This window comes from Mercurialis annua, linkage group LG3 (assembly GCF_937616625.2).
Source record: "Mercurialis annua linkage group LG3, ddMerAnnu1.2, whole genome shotgun sequence".
NCBI classification, from domain to species: domain Eukaryota; kingdom Viridiplantae; phylum Streptophyta; class Magnoliopsida; order Malpighiales; family Euphorbiaceae; genus Mercurialis; species Mercurialis annua.
In genome coordinates, this window is record NC_065572.1 from 992,274 (window position 1) to 1,013,859 (window position 21,586).

Here is a 21,586-nt window from a genome sequence, read left to right on the forward strand (position 1 = left end):
TGTTATTAAATATTGTATCCAATCAATAAAATACATTTAATAATGCCATGTGACATATATTTAATGGATAGTTTATAATTTTATGTGCCGAATTAGGTTTACACAAGTATTTCTCCGTTGGAATAATAGAAAAGTTAACATGGAAACTGTTAATTGGAAGCCAGCAGTATCGGGCACAGTACCATAAGCAAAGGATAGTTGTGCTTGTGCATGTGATTATTAATGATTTATAGTTTGACCACAATATTGTTTATATTTATAATGTTTTTCTATGTCTAAATTAAGTTACATTTTCCCGCTCTTTCCATCAAAATTGCATCTCGGACTCTCGGCCGTTGGATTATAGCAAATACAAGAATATGTATTTACTTACCCCGTCACTTTAAAATAGGTCATACTATATCAATTATGTTTGTTTTAAAACATAAGCAAAATTTCTAGGATTTTGTTTTGATTAGTTATATTGAAATGTGAATTTTATTCTATATTGATTCGAGCACTTATACTATATTATTTTAATCATTATTAATTATCATTTTAGTTAATATAAAATTAATATTAATAAATTTGTTTGTGATCTTAAAAAAATTGATTTTTTAAGATGTATAATTAAAAGTATTGATTTAAAAAAGTAATAAATACTGATGTTTTGATATACAAAATAAAAAAACATATTTTCTAGCTAATTTTGCAAAACCAACTCTAGCTAAATAATAAAATTATGATATAATTGCTCAAAAATATTCTAATCATTTGACTTCTTCATTAATATTCTAATTTTTTAAAGTCGTCGATTTTAGTTTGATATTAATAAGTACATTTTTAATTCTAACTAACTACGTTTATTTATAATTTTTTAAACTTATGGTCCGACCTTTTTTTCAATAAAAATATATTTACCAAAATTATGCTATGATGGATGAAATCAATATATTTGATCATAGATGAAAAATTATATAGTCTATTTTAGACAATTTAGTAATTCACTATTATTAAACTATACTCATAAAAATTAGATCAAAATTAATATTTTCAAAATGATGGGACGTAAAGAAAAAAGTCGAAAAGATATAATATTTTTGAGTAATTAAACTTAAAATTTATAAGCGGCCAAAGAGAACTCTTTTCGGATACGACTAATAAAATTTTAATATTATTATTATTTTTGTTATTATTATTGCAGTATTGCATACGAAATAAGCAATTGTCGTTTTCCATAAGTAACTTTTTAAATTAATACATATATTTTACATGTCACTTAATTTAATAATGTAATGTAATTCATTTCCTGACTAACTATAATTAATTATGGATCAAGATCATCCTAAATTGCTCATTATAAAATGAATAATGTAGGTTATTATATAATTTAAGCATTTTTAACTTACATCAATTATTTTATAATGGAGAGTGTATATTGATAGAATAATGATAGAATCCTAACTCATTAATTATCTATTCAAAATAACATGATAAAATCTTAATTCATTAATGGAAAAAGGGGCAAATATGCTCCTAACATTTGGAGTCAGGAGAAAATATGCCTCTAAAGTTTAAAAAGGACAAATAAACCCCAACGTCTTTAAAAAGTAGCAAATACTCCACTATGTTTTTAAAAAGGGGCGAAAAAATCCCTTCTCCTAAAGGGCGTGTTAACAATGTACGCATAGTGTGTAATTTTTGTTGACATGGAAAAAATGAATCCTACATGGCATTTCTACGAATTGCATCTTTTTAACCCTTTTTATAATAAAAAATAATTTCAAAATTAAAAACCTTAAAATCCCAAATTTAAATAAATCAAGAACTCTAATTTAGACGATTTCAATTTCACTTCCACGATGTAAATTAGAGTTCTTGACTGATCTATATTTAAAAATACCATATAGGATTCACGTTCACCATGTCACCATGTCAATAAAATGTACACAACGTTCACACACTGTTAATTTACCGTTAAAGATAAAGGCTTATTTGCCCTTTTAAAGACATTATGAGCTTGTTTGCTTATTATTAGAAGAGAGAAACTCAGATCTTTCATTATTTAATCAATGAAAGGTACAACATCAGTATTTATACTGATCAAATTACAATGACAGCTGTATCTTAGCTGTATCTTAGTAAGCAAGTAAACTAAAACACTAAACACATGTGCTAACTAACTATAACGAACTCGCCATGTCAGCAATCTTCATCATCATGAAATCATCCAATCAATGAAGCATGTGTGAGTAATCCAAGTCACATTTTGAACAACCAATCACAGACAAGTATATCTGTATTAGCCCCCCTCAAGCTGGAGCATAAAGATTCTGGATGCCCAGCTTGGAAATGAAGCCTTGAAACATAGAAGTAGGTAGTGGTTTGGTCAAGAAATCTGCAAGTTGATTAGCAGAAGAGACTGGGAGTAGATGAATGACCTTATCAAGTAATTTCCTTCGAACCACATGGCAATCTATTTCAATATGCTTTATACGTTCATGAAAAACTGGATTCTGTGCAATATGTATTGCTGACTGATTGTCACAGAATAAAAGAGCAGGGTGAGAATGAGAAACTGACAGATCTGCAAGCAAGTAGAGCAACTATTGAAGTTCACAAGTAGTAGCTGCTAGAGCCCTGTATTCTGCCTCAGAGGAACTCCTAGAAATGGTTGTCTGCTTCTTGGATTTCCATGAAATTAGAGAGGAACCAAGGAAAATGCAGTAACCTGTAACAGATTTTCTGGTATCTGAACAGGCAGCCCAATCAGAGTCTGAAAAAGCTTTGAGATGCAAGTCACATGTTGCTGAGAAAAATAAACCTTGGCCAGGAGCTCCTTTTAAGTACCTTAGTACCCTAATCATGGCTTTGTAATGATCATCAGTAGGCTTATCCAAGAACTGTGACAATTGTTGGACAGCATAGGAGATGTCAGGTCTAGTGGCACATAGATACAGTAATTTGCCAATGATTCTCCTGTATTGACCATTATCAGGAAGAAGAGTACCATAATCTTGAGAAAGCTTTAAAGTGGAAATCATAGGTGTTGAAAGAGGCTTACAACCCAGATAACCAGTTTCAGCTAAGAGGTCAAGAGTATACTTCTTCTGACAAAGATTGATCCCTGAAGTGGACCTAGCTACTTCAAGACCAAGAAAGAATTTTAATTCTGCCAGGTCTTTGATCTTAAAAGCTGCATGAAGAAAACTTTTTACAGAAGCTATTTCTGTTAAACAATTGCTGGCAACAATGAGGTCATCCACATAGATCAGTAGAGCTATGAAATTAGAGCCTTCTGTCTTTGTAAACAGACTAGGATCTGAATTAGCAACTTTAAACCCTTTGGCCATGAGGGAGGTAGTTAATTTGGCATGCCACTCTCTACTGGCTTGTTTTAAACCATAGAGGGATTTTTGCAGCTTGCAAACTGTATGAGCAGAAGTAAGAAGACCAGGAGGAGGTTTCATGTAAATCTCTTCATGCAAATCACCATGCAAAAAGGCATTGTTAATGTCTAATTGATGTAAAAACCAATTCTTGGAAGCAGCAGGAGCTAACAATAACCTGATGGTAGTCATTTTTGCCACAGGTGAAAAAGTATCAAGGAAATCAACACCTTCTTGTTGAGTATACCCTTTGGCCACTAATCTGGCTTTGCACCTTTCAAGAGAGCCATCAGAGTTATACTTGACCTTGTAAACCCATTTACACCCAATTGCTTTCTTGTTAGCAGGTAGAGGTGTCAATGTCCAAGTTTGATTATTCTGTAAAGCCAGGAGTTCAGAATTCATAGCATCCTGCCAACATGTGTGCTTTATGGCTTCATTATAAGAAGTAGGTTCAGAAATGGTTGAAAGTTGAAGAGAATAAGCTTTGTGTTTGGGTGTTAAGTGGTCATAAGAAAGGACTTTCTGCAGGGAGTGTGCAGAAGAAGATGGTTGGGTGTTTGAAGAGAAAAGATTACAATGGTAATCTTTGAGAAAGGTTGGAGCAGTTCTTGATCTAACAGATCTACGAAGAACATGATTTGGAAGAGGTGATATAGGTTGATGTAAAGAGGGTGTTGTGGTATTTGGTATAGATGACTGAGGTCTAACAATTTCATCATGCACAGTATATATATCATTTGTAATAAAATTTGGATCATGAACTAATGAAACAGGAGCATTTGAAATTGTTTGAGAATTTTGTGCAAAAGGAAAAATTGACTCATAAAACTTAACATTTCTGGAAATAAAAATTTTTGTAGTTTTCAAATCATAAAGTTTGAATCCTTTAGTGTGAGATGGATAACCAATGAACACACTTTGAATTGCTCTTGAGTCAAATTTTGATCTTAAATCTGAAATAGTTGTTGCATATGCCAAACAGCCAAAAGTCTTAAGGTTATCAAGGTTTGGTGGAGTTTTGTAAAGGATTTCAAAAGGAGTTTTGTTGTTAAGTAGAGGTGAAGGTGTTCTGTTTATCAAATGAACAGAATGAACAATAAATTCTGACCAGAAAGAAATAGGTAGATTGGATTGAAATTTCAAAGCTCTAGCTACATTCATTATGTGTTGATGTTTTCTTTCGACTATGCTATTCTGTTGAGGAGTATATACACAAGTTGTTTGGTGTATAATTCCATGATTTTGATAGAAAACAGGCATAGCAAATTCCAAACCATTATCAGATCTTATACACTTTATTTTTACTCCAAATTGAGTCTGTATATGAATAACAAATTTCTGCAAAAAATGTTGTACTTCTGATTTGGTTTTTATCAATGAGATCCAAGTAAATCTACTTTTACCATCAACTATAGACAAGAAATATCTATGTCCATGCTGTGAAGGACTTTTAAGGGGTCCCCAAATATCAACACTTATTATATCAAAAGTGTTTTTAACAACTGTATCACTAACAGGGAAAGGAAGTTTTTTTTGCTTTGACAGATGACAGATAGCACAATGATCTGTTGTAGGTAAAGTGATGTTGGAATGAATGTCTTTTAACAGCTTGAGTCTGGGTGTAGAAGGGTGTCCAAGTCTATAATGCCACAGTTGAGAAGGATCAATGGTGGTTTGAAAAGTAGATGCTGCAATTTTGAAGTGATTGGTTGCTGGTGTGACTAGATGATATAGTCCTTCAATTTTTTTAGCTAAACCAATCATCTTCGATGTGAGAAGATCCTGAATAAAACATTCATTTGAATGTAAGAGCACATAGAATCTTGCTGAATTGGTTAATTGACTTGCAGAAATAAGATTGAAAGAGAATTGTGGGATATGTAAACCTTTGGTTAAGATGAAAGATGGGGATAACTGGACAGTTCCTATGTGTTCTACTTTGATTTTCTGACCATTTGGCAAATGCACAAAAACATTTAAAACCTTTTCATAAGAAGTAAAACTTGAAATAGAACAAACAATATGATCTGTTGCTCCAGAGTCCATAATCCAAGTATTTTGATGCAAATGAGAATAAACTGAACATGAGAAAGAAATTTTACCTTGGTCATTTTGAATTGGCTTGAAAGAAGTTGAGATTGTGTTTAGTTGTGGTTGAAAATGTGGTGTGCCAATAGACTGAGTCCTCTTTAATAAGTCCTCATACTCTTCAGGTGTTAAATGAACCATATTGTCATGGTCTGCAGATGGCACATGCTGTGCATTTGCTGATCCAAAATTAGTGTTAACTTGCTCAGTTTCAACACTATTAACAAAGCCTTGAGATTGTTTCCCTTTAGACTTGAAACCTGGAGGAAAACCATGTTTCCTATAACATCTGTCTATGGTATGATTAGTCAGGCCACAATATGTGCATTTGAGTCCTGGACTGAAAAATTTCTTCTGTCCAGCAGTGAATGGCTTCTTTTGACTACCAGCATCAGATTGTGGAGAACCACTTGGAGTAGGTAAAATACCATTTCCTGACTTTGTCTTAGCATAGAAAATATTAGGTTCAATCATAGTGGGAGAAGGAGAAAGAAATTGCCTTTCATGCTGAGTTGCCATTGAGAAAACCTTGTTGAGCTTAGGTAAAGGCTCCATTAGCAAAATCTGCGATCTAATAGTAATAAAGTTCTCATTTAGTCCTTTGAGGAATCTGATGACACAATCACCCTCCATGTATTGTTTGACAGTTCCCAATGCATTGCACTGACATTGTGGATTGCAACTACAAACAGGAATAGGTCTAAGATTTGTCAATTCATTCCACAATTCTTTCAAATGAGTGTAATATTCAACAACAGTCATAGTGTTCTGTTTTAGTGAATATAGTTCTTCTTGGAGTTCAGAAACTCTATAAGCATCTCCTTGAGCAAAACGTGATTGCAGATCATTCCAGGCTTCCATAGCAGTATCAATCCACTCAATACTTTTGTGAATTGATGGATTGACAGAATTATAAATCCATGAAAGGACCAAATTATTGCATCTCTCCCAAATGTTGAACATTGCATTGTCCTTAGCAGGCAAGCATATAGTTCCATCAACAAAACACTTCTTGTTCTTCGCAATCAGTGCCATTTTCATAGCTCTTGCCCATGAATGATAGTTCCCACCATCAAGTACTGGTGTAACCAGAGAAATTGCTGTATTTTCAGAAGGATGAACGTAGTAAGGACTTGAAGAATTCTCTTCTTGTCTCCACACGTTGTTTGTAGAAGTAGCCATTAAAGCTTCAAATTACAAGTATCAGAAGAAAGATGAGCGGATAAGGATTAAGAATCTGTGATTCTTTTGCAAGAATGTTTATCAGAAAGAAAGAAATTTGCTGTTTGGCAGCTAAGAAAAGAAAAGAAAATGATAGAATCTGAGAGAAAAGGAGCGGTTATTGCTCTGATACCATATTAGAAGAGAGAAACTCAGATCTTTCATTATTTAATCAATGAAAGGTACAACATCAGTATTTATACTGATCAAATTACAATGACAGCTGTATCTTAGCTGTATCTTAGTAAGCAAGTAAACTAAAACACTAAACATATGTGCTAACTAACTATAACGAACTCACCATGTCAGCAATCTTCATCATCATGAAATCATCCAATCAATGAAGCATGTGTGAGTAATCCAAGTCACATTTTGAACAACCAATCACAGACAAGTATATCTGTATTACTTATTTTTATATTTTAGGAGTATATTTGTTTCTAACCCCAAACGTTGGAGGCATATTTATCCATTTTTCCTTCATCAGTTATCTATTGAAAACCCAAGTCCATATCTGTGTCATATGTCACTTTTTGAAAATACATTTGCAATAAATAGAGAATAGAATTGAAAAACATAAATAGCAAAAATTAAATCAGATTTGGTTCGAATGTATGCTAACGTGTAACAAGGGATGGAGCACAAACTACAAAGGATATATATGTGTGATGTAGGAGTTGCGTTTACGCAAAGAAGAGTTGTTTTTGGACTTAAATAGTACTGCGACAAATATTTACATTTATGCATTATGTTGATTTTTGTATTTCATAAGCTTAAATTCGGATTTTCTTTGAAAAATGGCAATTTCACATTGTTGGGTAACCTAACCTAATCTTAAAGAAACTGATCTTTAGGACATTCATACTTTCTTTTATTTGATTTTTAGAATTTTTCACTTACAGCATCTAAACTTCCGTTTAGATTCCAATATGATACTCTTATTTTAATTCATAATTAAAATGTACTTTAATTATAACTTTGTGAAAATAAAATACTTTATATTAACTAATCTCCATTTCCATCAAAAATAGGTGATGCGATAGGTATATTTGATAGAAAGTTTCTTATCTTAAATCTAATTTTATTTAGATATCAGAAGACATCTAATGCAACGTGACGTCCTGTAAGATTTAATTAACATGATTATCACATGGACGTCATATGGTATTTCTATTATGTGTAAAAAATTAGATTAAGATAAAATGAACGTATCTATTCATAATTATAATTTTTTTGTCAAATATATCATTATTGTAAAATTTTGGGGTTAATGTCAAAAAAAAAATCACGAACTTTACACGTTTTCTCATTTTAATCACGCAGTTTAAATTTGCTCATTTTCATGCACGAACTACCACTTTTTCTTAAATTCATGCACGGTGCTGAGATTACACTCATTTATTGGTGTAAAATGACCTCCACTTTAGCGAATTACACCAATGGAGCCGTGACACCTCAGCACCGTGCATGGATTTGAGAAAAAGTGATAGTTCGTGCATGAAAATGAGAAAATTAAAACTGCGTGATTAAAATGAGAAAACACATAAAGTTGGTGAATTTTTATAACATTAACCCAAAATTTTATCAATTTAATATGTCATTTATTCGATTTTTGCCAAATACATTCAAAAATCATTTGGATTTTGTCAAATATACTTAAACCTTGGATTTTTTTTTTTAAAAAGATAGTTGCTTGATGCTTAGATAACATTAATTTTCATCACATAGAGAGATTCTAATATAGCCTTATCAACAGCAGAGCTAGCCGGGCAAGTTCATATTAAAATATAATAAATCAAATAATTCAAAAAAAAAACTCTTCCAAATCCGCTATGGAAACTAAGATGTTGAGTGGTAGACCGGTCCGAGAACTGACTTTCTTTTTATTAAATTATAAAAGTAAAATTTAAAAAAAATTCAAAAATGAAAGTTAGAAGAAAAATGTATGTTAGGCCATTCTCAGAGTCAAAATGGAAAGAAATGAGATTTTTCCAAAGACATAGAATTGTAGTAAAAAATAAGAGATTTACTCCATATATTGGTTATGCCATGTTATATTTACAACAAGCTAATGAGCATTTGCGATAGAAAATATTTTAGTTATTACTTATTTTTTCTATTATTAATTTTTCCATATGGCTAACGTACCACTGATTTATTATTGTACGGATGACATGCCGTAACGCTTGCGTGCAGTAATTTTTTCAAAAATAGACAAACATGTAACGACCCACTAATGAAAACCATACTTTTTGTATATAATCATCATTTTTTTTAGGATTAATGTCATAAATATTCACCAACTTCACACGTTTTCTCATTTTAATCATGCAGTTTAATTTTTCTCATTTTCATGCACGAACTACCACTTTTTTTTCAAATTCATGCACGGTGTTGAGATGTCACGGCTCTATTGATTTAATTCGTTGAGGTGGAGGTCATTTTACACCTCTAACGACCCACTAATGAAAAACCATACTTTTTATGTAAAATCATCATTATGTTTATCCAAATTGCAAATTGACTGTATCAATAAAGAAATGCATGTTAGCACCAGAAGAAATCACAAAAAATGAAGGTCCTACTACGTTGACAAGCTAACCGAGGGAGTGAAGAACTTGAACACTAATTATATATTATATGGTCCCCTTATACCAAAAACCATCCTCAATTATCAAATCCACCACCATAAACCCATGATATTGATCTCCCGTGGAAACATCTCAATGTCCCTTTCTTTCACTTCGAATTTTCAAAAAGCATAGTCGTCTGTAATTAGGGGTGAGCAACCAATAAATTCGGTTAAAAATCGACCGATTAACTTATTTAAATTCATTAATTGTTTTCAATTTTTTAAACCGAATCGATCAAATTATCAATTTTAGTTGAAAATAATTTAATCAAACTAATCAAAATTTTAAAAAAAATCGAATAAATAGTTGGTTAATTTAGTTAAAATTAATGAAATATAAAGATTAATAATTTAAAATATATAAATATAATGTTATTCAGTTAATCAAGTTTAAACTTTTTTAACTGTAACTGAATTAAAAACAATTTATTGTTTGAACTAAATTAATCAAAATAATCGAATCAATTAAAATATTTAACTGAATTTAATAGAAATTTATCGGCTAAAAGATAATTTGGTTAGCTGACCTAATGATCACCTTAAGAATACCAAACATTTACATATAAATTCAATTCTAACAGAATTATCCAATTTAGTCTGCTTTGGAATTTGTATGTCAATTATCGATAAATTTAAAATAATAATCCTGTTATCAACGTGGCAACTACTTGAATGACCTAAATTTAACAAAAAAAATCCGATCATTTTTAAAATTGGCTACAATTGACATACAAAGTCTCAATACGGGATAAGTGAGGTGATTTTAAAAAGTTTAGTTATAATTGATCTCAAAAGCAACAATTTAATATTTTTAAGACACTAAATCTATTTTATTTGGTATTAAATATGAACAAAATTAAATATAAGGGGATGGGTGACTTGAAAACTTGATTGTGAGGGTAAAGCAAAAGGGAAAGGAGTAGGCATGCCAAGCAAGATTGAGAAGCATGTGCACTCCCATAAATATATAGTGACCACCATTAATTATGATAATCACTCCATTGCATGTGTTGCAGATTTACACTACAATTTAATTATATATCTTAATCAGAATCAATTCTTATATTAATTTAATAAGTAAATTGTTGTAGAAGCTTTAATGAATCAGAATAATTATGTTGGTTTACAAAACTAATAAAAAAATTCCATAAAGAAAAGAATTACTATTTGCATATAAAATATTTTTTTTTTGCATTTATAGTGATTTACGCGCTATTTTTAAACTCCGCAGATAAGGCTTTTTCTAGCACCAATGCATTTGTTTCTTATCAAATGATGATGTTTTGGCGGTTTTAAATGAATACCTATAAAATAAAAAAAAAATAAAAAAAATGAACAATTTAATATTAATTCTAAAATTTAGAGTACTTAAATAATTACCAATAAAAAAATTAAAAATTTTGCATGCGGATAACCTGTAGAAACAAAGTTTACCACATTGCAATCACAGTCGGACTCTATTATTTAAGCATTGCTTAGTATGGAAGGTAGTTCCTGAATCCAATCATTTGAATGTTTTTGCATCCATAATTAGCTAAATTTATATCTTTCCTTGCTTTGCTTATACATTTATGCTTTTCTTATGTCTTAATCTTTCCATTATTATAAACTAATCGATATTTTTGTATGAAATCAGTGAGAAAATCCAATAATAAAATAATAAACGAGAGTTCATGACTAAAAAAAAAATATGAGTTGAAACAATGAAAAGTAAAAAATAATATTGAAAATATATAAATTTTAGTGATTATAATAAAATGATTTTTGACAGTCCAAAAAATTAAGTTTTGTTATTAAAAAGGTTTATAAGATTATAGATCTGATTTTCTTTCAAATTTTGATTTTCCATTCATTTATTTTTAAAATTACATCTCATTAGATATTCTAGCACTTTTTTTATATAGCATAATTTAATCAATTTTTAAATAACTTCCTTCAAAACCCACCAATTTAGATCTTCAATTCAAATTAGAGTGGAAATTATTGGCAAAAAAAGAGTGGAATTTTGTTTATGAAAAAATCATGATGACAAACAAATTTTCTATAAAATTATACAAATGATGGAAAAAAATCCTTAAAAGAAAAATGATGAGAGAATTAAAAAGTATATATATTACAAATAATAAAAAAAAGGAAAAAGCTATCCGGATAGAATCTATCCGGATAGAGAGACCCATTTTGATCTCTTTTCAAAATATATAGAGGTTATTAAAGTAATTTTAATTAAAAGTAAAAATTAAAAGACAATAACAACCTTCAGTAATTAAATATAATTTAAATTTAAATAAAATAAAATAAAATAACTATAAAATTTTCAAATTAGTTTGTTGAATTCAAACACATAACAAAATAAGCTAAAAATTAGTTACAGATAATTGATATAAAATTATTTACTAATATACCACTAATATTTTTCATAACTATAATTCGTTAAACTTTTGAGCACGAATTTGATTGTTTCACTTCATAATATCACCAGTGCCACATTAATAGCAACTAAAATTTGCTCTGCCAGTTTGATGGCCGGTTCGTCGTCTAGAGCCGGCAGTCAAACCATAATTTGCTTAAAATTAAGATTATTGGATGTATGTTTTAATTTATTAGATTAAAGTACTACTATCACCATTAAAGTCTAATAATAAATATTATAACAAAAATCACTATATTTTGTTTATAAATTTAAAGTATAAATTTTAACATCAAGTAATTTAATTCAAAAAAATGAGAGTGATGTAATAAATTAAATATAAAAAAATATTAACTTCTCTAATTTAAGAATGGTTACATGTCGTGAACCGGCAGTTCTCCTCATGGTTCCACTTTATATGAAACCGGCATTAAACCGCCCCTTGGATGGTCTAGGCTGGTTATGGTCTGGCTGATGCCAAAATTTAATATTTTCTAAAAAAAATTAAAATTAAAGTAAGTTTCAAATTAGTTGGTTAATTATATTTAAATTTAATAAATTTAACATAAGATACCATATATTTAGATAAAAAAAAATTGGTGACAAGGGAGCTTCAAGCGGAGCCCGATCACCTCGGTAAACTCTCGAGGAGGCTAGTTTTGGCGTTCCACCGCCCGTACCTCCCATTTAATACGAGCCTTTTAACGATTCATTCACAAATGTTTTTAATAAGTTCTATTTTGTGAAATATGAAATTCAAACCTACGTTCTTTAAATTCTAAGTTTTTTGTCCACACTTGTGACCAGTTGAGCCAACATGTGGTAGATATATATTTAGATAATTCGTTATAAAAATATGGAAGATATAATCATATTTTATAATATAGTGACACTTTTGAAATGGAACTGAATAAATATTATTCAGGGTTAATCCCGATAAAAATACAAAACGTTTGCGACTTTAGTCAATACAATTAAAACTTTAAAAATCAACATAATTAGCCCAGTTTAGCATATTTGTTATTTTTGATGGTCAATTTTTGAATTGAACCGATCTTCTGCCAACTTGTTTGCCACGTCACTGCCATTCCCACTCCGGCCATCGCCTACTCCAACTTCAGCCACCGCCCACTCACATTCCGGCTATCAAACATATCTTCTCTATGGCTGGATAAGACGACATGCTCCACAATTTTTATAACTCACTTTGTATTAAATAAGTTATTTAGTTTACATTCATATCAATAAATATTTAATTAATATTTAAAATATGAAATGATTAATTCATTTAGAGATAACTATATATCAAGAATCAAAAAATCTTTTCATCTTTAATGTTTTTACTAAAATTAAATGGTAATTTGTAGTTTAAAATGCAAAAATAATAAGGTGATATCTTAATTCTGGATGAAGGGAGTATTAAAAATAATTTCATTTAAAAGCACTATTTTGAAAACCGAACAATGTGGTCGTCAGTTTATGATTCAATTGGTTCAACAGCGGGTAGAACTGATTAAGTGAACTTTTTTTATAAAATTGAACTCGGTTCAATTTCCAACGACCAGTTTATTAAACTAGTTCAGTTAATGGTTCAACTGCATGTCAATTCGGATTGTCCAGTTCAGTCCGGTCCAAAACGATATATTTTCTTTATCTATTTTTGCCAAATTAAATTAAATGTTGATTTGACTATTTGCAGATTATTGCGATGGTTCTATTTCGCTTAATCTATTAGAGATGTTAGTATGCATTTGTCAATTCAGTTTGATAGTCAAAGTATCAAAAGTATTATTGTCTTTCGAAACTAAATAAATCAAGGATTAATACTAGCATTTTGTTCAACCCCGGATAAGTTGGTAAGGCGCTCTTCTAGTTTAAGTGAGGTCGCGGGTTGGCCTTCTGAATCAGACCGAAAACCCAACTGAAAATATCCATAATTAAAAATTGCATGTTGGCCATTAATGTTTTTCAAACCGAGCGAAAAATTTAATTGGCATGGTTATTGATCTTATATAATTTTCATACAAGTACTAAACTGTTTGAGCTGAATGTGACCAATTTTAAAAAATATAATATAAGTATGACATAAACTAAAATATGATACTTTGAAAAATGAAAAATATTAATTTAATTTTACATATTATATATTATACTAGTATGTTACATAAAAATTTCTTAATTTAATTATTTATAATTTATTAAATTATTAATGTTTTTTTAGTTAGTTAACTGTTTTTTGTATAAATTTAAACTAATTTATTCAGCTCTGATTCATCAAAAACTTTAAAATTCATAAAAAAAAAAAAATTATTCAGCTCCAAATGCTGCATTTTTTTAAATTATAAAATGGAAACGAACATCAATAGAAAAATTAGATGGTGATAAGATAATCTTAGCTATAAATTATACAATGAACCCACCATTTTCACTAAATTTATAAGACTCATATGAAGAAAATACTAACATTTAATCGATCGCATCTCATGCTTAAACCAAATAGAGAGATGAGAATAAAAAAACTTAGCTTTTTTATTGCACTTTTTAAGATTATAGAAAAAACTTCTATTAATATTTATCAATCATTTAGTTGATAATATTAGTTTAAATTGATCACATTCAGAATGAATTTTTTACAAGAAAGACTTAAGGTGTGTGTGTATATATATATATATATATATATATATATATATATATATATATATATATATATATATATATATATATATATATATATATATATATATATATATATATATATATATATATAAGCCAAAGTCAACTTTACAGTTCAATGCTATTCTTCTAATGAAATATGTTAATCGTATGAAAATATTACTTAAATTTAGATATTATAATTCAATTTGATTTTTTTGGACATTTTATAGTTTAAATTTCAATTAATATATCATTGGGACCAAAAATGATAATATCTCTGCATAGAATATTGTTATGTGATAATATAAACTTTATGTTAGAGATAATTAAAATTTAATCTAAAAGATAGTTAGAAGAAAGTTAAAAGTTAGTTAGAGAAAAGATGAATAATTTAAAAGTTGATGGTGGTAATTTTTTTTTTTACAAAAGGTTAATATGGTAATTGATATTTAATTAAATAATTAAATAAATAAAAAAATATTTTCTATCCGGATAGATTCTATCCGGATAGCATCACCCTAAAAAAAATCAGACAAGAAAGGAATCAAGAAGAAAATTTGGTGTAATAAAAAGGCAAGAGATCCAATCAACTAGTGTTCAACTAGAAGAACTACAAACCACAATCTTTGCCGCTAAAAGCTCGTCACCGTAAAATAATTTTCTCAAGTCAAAAAACAAAAAAACATAATTTTGTTAATCAACCTCAAACAAAACAGCTGTACGGTTATCATCAAAGGCCGCACAATAAACCCGTAAACTCCACCGCACACAATAACAAAATCACAAGACTATTTCTGATCGGACAGTGAGAAACTGTCCGTGACATAATTAAGTGAATTAACCGTAAAATTATTTACTGATTTAACTTAAAAAAATCTTAGTAAGATTCCAAACGTTGTCTTAAGTTTTTATATAAACCTTAAAAAAGCCCGGCAAATACTGTTCTATGCAAAACAGCTCAACTTTTTTTTTCCTCTCTCTCTCTAGATTTCAGATTTCACTAGATTTCATCACAGTTTTAAGAAACTTTTACTATTTTTAGCTCTCCAAATTCAAAGATTTGAAGACATTTTTATTCTTTTACTTCTAATGCCAGCAGAGTTTTAACATTTTTAAAGATTTGAAAAAGAAATGAGGATTTTTGTGTGGGTATTTGCTGTTGTTATGGGGAAATGGGTAAACGGGTTTGAATTTAATGAGACGGAATCGGAGTTAATTTACAGTGGAGCTGGTTATAATATTAATGGTTATGGTGGTGGTGATGGGCGTTTTTTTAATGAATCGTTAGCTTATAATAATGCTTTAATGGTAGGACTTACTCTCATTCAAGGTGCTGGTGCTACTGGAGCTGGTATTTTTTTTTACCTTTTTATCTCTCTTTATTATTTACTGTTAAAAAATATTTGAGTTTTATTAATTTAGATTGCTTCATTTTGTTGAGAATACTGTTTTTTTTGGGCTGTCATGGTTTGATTTAAATAAGTTGTAGAATGTCAGGTTATATTGTCACATCATCCTGGGATGAATTTGATTATTGTTTCTGGGTTCTTTTTGTTAGATTTTTCTAAATGAAATTAATAATAGAGGGCCCTGTTTACAGAGAATTATTATAAAAATGGGTTTTGAATCTGTGGTGATATTTATTACTGTTGCGCTAGGTAGCACGGACTCAGACACGGCGAAACTGTGTTATTTTAATGTAAAAAAAATGAAGTTTCGTGTAGTGTCCGACATGTTTTCAAAACGGGACTTGTCGATCGAATGAAGTTTCCGTGCTATCTTGCTGTTGCGGCCCAGAAAACTTTCTTTGTTGTTTATTCATTTCCAGCAAATGGTTTTGCTCAAAGTTAGCTCATTGGTACGAGTGATGCAATTGTTTTGGATTATTACTAGTTAATCCAAATATTTGCAGTGGTATTTGTTTTATATATAAGCTGTACTGTGTTAGAAGTTAGAACTAAGCCATCTCTTTAACTTTTATTAAGGTCCTCCGTCATTCAATTAGAAATATGTGAATCTGATGAATTTAAACTTTTGATGAGAAATCCCTGTTGTGTATTTTTCAATAGTGACATGAGGTGTTTGAATTTGTTCGAGTGAGTTTGTTTAGTTGATGCTTTTGTCAATTTTAACAACAGTGACATGAGATGAGATATTTAATTTTGTTTGCACAGTGAAGTTTTTGTTTTATATGATAGGTTGTCCTAACTAGCTGAGTGGTTTTCAATTTCTGCAGTCTGTTTAGATGGAACATTGCCCGGATATCATTTGCATCGCGGATATGGTTCAGGAGCAAATAGTTGGCTCGTTAATTTGGAGGTTTGTCTCTCATTTTTTGACTTCAAAAGTTACGTATGTAGCTTTTGTTTTCAGTTGATGCACGTAATTTAAATGCCTGCATTTCTCGTTGTGGTTGAAATATTTCACATGCTGAGTATGGAACAAATTCCTCTGTGCCGGTTAGCAAATTTATAAATAAAGGAATCTTGTTCTTGCAGCATCTTTATACAAAAGAATGTCGCCGACATATATGATTATGCTGCATTTTGTAGTTGAATAAAGGATTGTGTTTGCTCAGGGTCCTGTATTGAGAATCCTGAATTTGTCGAAATCTTGTGCAGGGCGGAGGATGGTGTAATAACATTAGAACTTGTGTTTATCGCAAAACAACAAGGCGCGGTTCATCTAAATACATGGAAAAGCAATTGGCGTTTACGGGAATTCTGAGCAACAATGCTCAAGAAAATCCTGGTCTAGTTTAATTCTCAAGCTTTATTAGAAATCATCAACTTATCAAACTGCTGATAATGATGTTAGCTCTCAAGTTATTAATTTAATTTGGGACTTATTGCAGATTTTTTTAACTGGAACAGAGTGAAAGTCCGTTACTGCGACGGCGCCTCTTTTGCTGGAGATGGTGAAAATAAGGTTTGCTACATAAATTATGGCAGCCAGAATTAGCTCTTCTGCCATTTATACGGTTTACTTGGAAACTTCTTAACCATCATTTGAAAGTTTGTAACCATGATATTGATTTTGCAAATCAAATGGCTGTCGTGTGTAGGCTTCACAACTGCAATTTAGAGGAGAACGCATATGGTCAGCGGCAATGCAAGATTTAATGTCAAAGGGAATGCGTTACGCCAACCAGGTTCATTGTTTGTCGAGATTTCATTCTTGTACTATTAACCTTTTCCATTTTGACTCTATTGAGTGACAATTGCTTTTGTATTTCAGGCTCTTCTCTCTGGGTGCTCTGCTGGGGGTTTGGCTACTATTTTACATTGCGATGAGTTCAGAAACTTGTTTTCTGGGAGAATTAGAGTGAAATGCCTGAGTGATGCTGGTTTATTTCTTGACGCGTAATTGTTCTGACATAGACATTGTTCCTTGTTTCTTTCATAATTGTGTTTATTGTTCTTGGCGTACTTAATTCTTGTTTACCTATTGACTCTTATTTTTTACATTTACAGAGTGGATGTTTCGGGTGGCCGCACCCTGAGGAACATGTACCGTGGTGTGGTGGGCTTGCAGGTAACATATGAATGCTAGAAATCATTGTATTTCTTATTAATTCTTTTCTCTTTACTGAATACTCATGAAGATTTTCATATTTTCTACAGGGGGTGAAAAGTAACCCACCGCGTATGTGCACGAACCCCCATGATCCAACTTCGGTAATCCCTACTCTTATGTATCTTCCGTCGTCCTTATCTTTTCTCAAAGATTTTATAACTTGAGAATTTACTTTTTGTGATTTCTCTTGTTTCAGTGCTTCTTTCCCCAGAACGTAATAAACAATGTAAAAACTCCATTGTTCATTCTTAACGCAGCTTACGATTCATGGCAGGTAGCGATTACTTCTTATATCGCATAGTTTTTATTAGTGTCATTAGACTCGTACAATTCATGAATATTTGACTAACATAGAAGATAAAGTTATGGTGCTGCGAAAGACATTAGAAAATTAATAGTGATATTTTTGTGCCTGTGTTGAATCAGATCCAATCGAGCTTAGCTCCATCAAGTGCCGATCCTCATGGCTATTGGACTGCATGCAGAAAGAACCATGCAAGATGTTCAGCATCCCAAATCCAATATCTGCAAGGTGAATTCATAGTTCATCGTAATAAAAACTTGCACTCGTAAAATGTAAGAAACCTAGTACACGAACGTAGTATACGTAACATGGTTGCTTTTTTATTCTGTAATAGGATTTAGGAATCAAATGCTGCGTTCAGTAAGAAGATTCTCAGGGTCAAAACAGAATGGACTGTTCATAAATTCTTGTTTCGCTCACTGCCAATCGGAGAGGCAAGATACGTGGTTTGCTGATAATTCTCCTGTTATCGGTAATAAGGTATGCATATTCATTTCTTTCATTTTTAGGCCTTATATGTTCCTATATTGAGCAAACACTTCTCGAGCCTTACGTTTTGACATTTCATTTCCGTTTCTTAAAACACTTTAGAGTGTAATTCCGATATTTTCTATTTCGGTATATCTCATATGCTCTAGTGTGTGTTGTAATATCCAATTTCATGATGGAAATTTGCAGGCAGTTGCAATTGCGGTTGGAGACTGGTATTTTGATAGGTCCGCCGTTAAGCTGATCGACTGCCCATATCCATGCGACAACACTTGCCACAATCTGGTATTCAGATGAAGCAATAGAAATTAGCTTGTAACTTAAGTCAATTTACATGTCTCCCAATTGTTATTGGGAAAAAAAAACTGAGCAATTATTTAATGAAGATCTACAGAAGACAATAAGAAGCCGAGAAATGCAATGATTCTAAGAATCATCAGCAAGTCTTGAAGCATTACTGCAGCACATCTTGTGCAAAGCAAGTTGCAATTTTTGTCTTCAATGTAAAATGTATTATTAAATCGATAAACTTGATTAATCAGTTAATTTAAATCCACATTTGTATTATCATGCTTATAATTCTTGAGAGATTCTTAGATAGACTCGGTCTATCACGTCATCCATAGACTAAACCTATCATATTATGACACGCCATTAAAATAATGGTACTATTGTAATTTTGTTTATTATTTTTTTACACTTTTGAATAGTAATATTACAATAGTGTTATTATTTTAATGACGTGTTATAATATGATAAGTTTAGTCTATAGAGGACGTGGTGGACTGAGTCTGCCTAAGAATCTTTTTAATTCTTATTGTTATTATTTTTGTTATTAGTAATGACCAACTCATTCATTAATTAAAATAATACATCTTAATATATAAAGTGGTAATTTTCTGAAATATACTATTCGTCAACTTATTTACAACTTTACCTTCCAAGTTTTAACTTTTCTTTTCTGACTTTTTTTATTTACCAAAAATATCTTTTTTTTAATTTCACAAATATCTTTTTCGGTTTCCAATTTCGGTTCTTTCGGTTCGGTCAGATTGACAGTTTTTAATAATTTTTTTTATAGATTTTTTTCCTGGAATTTTTTTAATTTTTTTTTATAGTGTAACAATAGTGTATATATAGTGTTTTTATAGTGTAAGATTAGTGTATATATAGTGTATATATACTGTTAGTTTTTATTTTTTATAGATTTTTTCTGGATTTTTTTTTATTTTTTTATAGTGTATATATAGTGTAAGATTAGTGTATATATAGTGTATATAAACTGTTGATTTTTATTTTTTATAGATTTATTTCCTGGAATTTTTTTTATTTTTTATAGTGTAACAATAGTATATATATAGTGTTTTTATGGTGTAAGATTAGTGTATATATAGTATATTTTTAGTGTATTTATGATATTTTGTAGTGTTTTTTGTGGTCTACACCATGAAACACTGCAAATACATCATAAACACTGCAAATACACCATAAACACTGTAAATGCACCATAGATATACTAAACAACGGCAAAAATACACTATAAATACACCAAAACGTAAATATATTATAAAATTACAACAAATGCACCATAAATCAATTTGTTCTTTACAAAATCAGTAGCAATAAACAAATCTATGAATAAGAGAAGAAAAAATAAATAATTATATGAATAATTAAATAATTTTATAAACAAAAAAATTATAGATCTACAATAATTTATTTATAAAATGTTTAAATCATTATAAAAAAACCTAAAAAATTACATAATCTAAAAATGAGTCGAGAAATTCATAGCGCGAACGAAATAGACGAACGGACTAGCGCGATCGGAAAAGACGAACGGAAAAACGACTGGAAACGACGAAAAATCCATTGGAAGTAGACGAACGGAAGCGCGACTGGAAAGACGAACGGAAAAGTAATTGGAGGAGACAAATTGAAAATTAAATGAAAAAGAAGAAAAGAAGAGAGAAGTTTGAGAGAAAAGAGAGAGAAGAGTGGTTATATAAAAATTTAACCTAAAATGAGATGATACTTCTTTATATGGTAGGTATTTTTGGTAAATAAGTTAGAGAAATAGGTAGCGTAGGAAATAAAGGAAAGATAGGTCAAAATGGTGTAAATATTTTGTCAAAAACAGGTATTTAAAAAATAATTCCATATATAAATATATATATAAAAAAGTGGGGCTGGGTATTTTTTTTTTAATTTTAATTTTTTGTATTATGTTAATAATCCTCTCAAAAAGTTTTAGGTTTGAGGTAAGGCAGCTTAGCATATTGGACCAAACTGCCCACACCGACAGTGTTCAAAATATTGAGCCGAAATGGACAAATAACAAGTCATTATCCCATGAAAGTGGAATAAAAAAATGTGAATTAATTTAAAACGGATGTTCCTTCAAGTTCATTTTATTCCTGTGACTATCTTTATGCTATGAAGAAATTTACTATATCTTCCATTAATTTTCGAATTTGGGCGGTCCAAAGAGTTCTTATGTTAGTATAGTCAAATTCTAAAAAGTCTGTATATCACGTAAAAAAAGTTTCAGCTCATCACACTGCAAAATTAACTTGCAGCATTAGCAAGAACTGGTAATATTAAAAACTAAAGTAGGCGAAGACGAAACCACCTTAAGTTTATGATAGATTTTAGTCCGGACTGCCGTTCAATTTTTTTTGAACAAAGGGTCAACGCGCCCTCTGAACTTGTAACACGAAGTCATCTAACCCAATTTAAACTTGATTGAGCAACTAACCCGAAACTCTTCATTTTTGGTTCAAATAATCTCATAATTATATTTTTAAAACGCGTAAAATACAAATCAGAGGTAAGGGATGTAA

The 21,586-nt window shown here is 30.3% G+C and overlaps 1 protein-coding gene across 1 annotated transcript; it reads left to right on the top strand.

Moving 5' to 3' along the window:
• The first annotated feature begins 15,310 nt into the window (after positions 1-15,310).
• On the top strand, positions 15,311-19,310 carry LOC126674566 (pectin acetylesterase 12). The gene is made up of 12 exons (XM_050369035.2): positions 15,311-15,725; positions 16,611-16,693; positions 16,996-17,125; positions 17,229-17,302; positions 17,439-17,525; positions 17,612-17,736; positions 17,848-17,908; positions 17,998-18,051; positions 18,147-18,224; positions 18,377-18,482; positions 18,589-18,734; positions 18,933-19,310. The coding sequence occupies exons 1-12, from the start codon at positions 15,506-15,508 to the stop codon at positions 19,038-19,040; spliced, it is 1,272 nt and encodes a 423-aa protein (XP_050224992.1). The 5' UTR covers positions 15,311-15,505; the 3' UTR covers positions 19,041-19,310.
• The last annotated feature ends 2,276 nt before the right edge of the window (positions 19,311-21,586 follow it).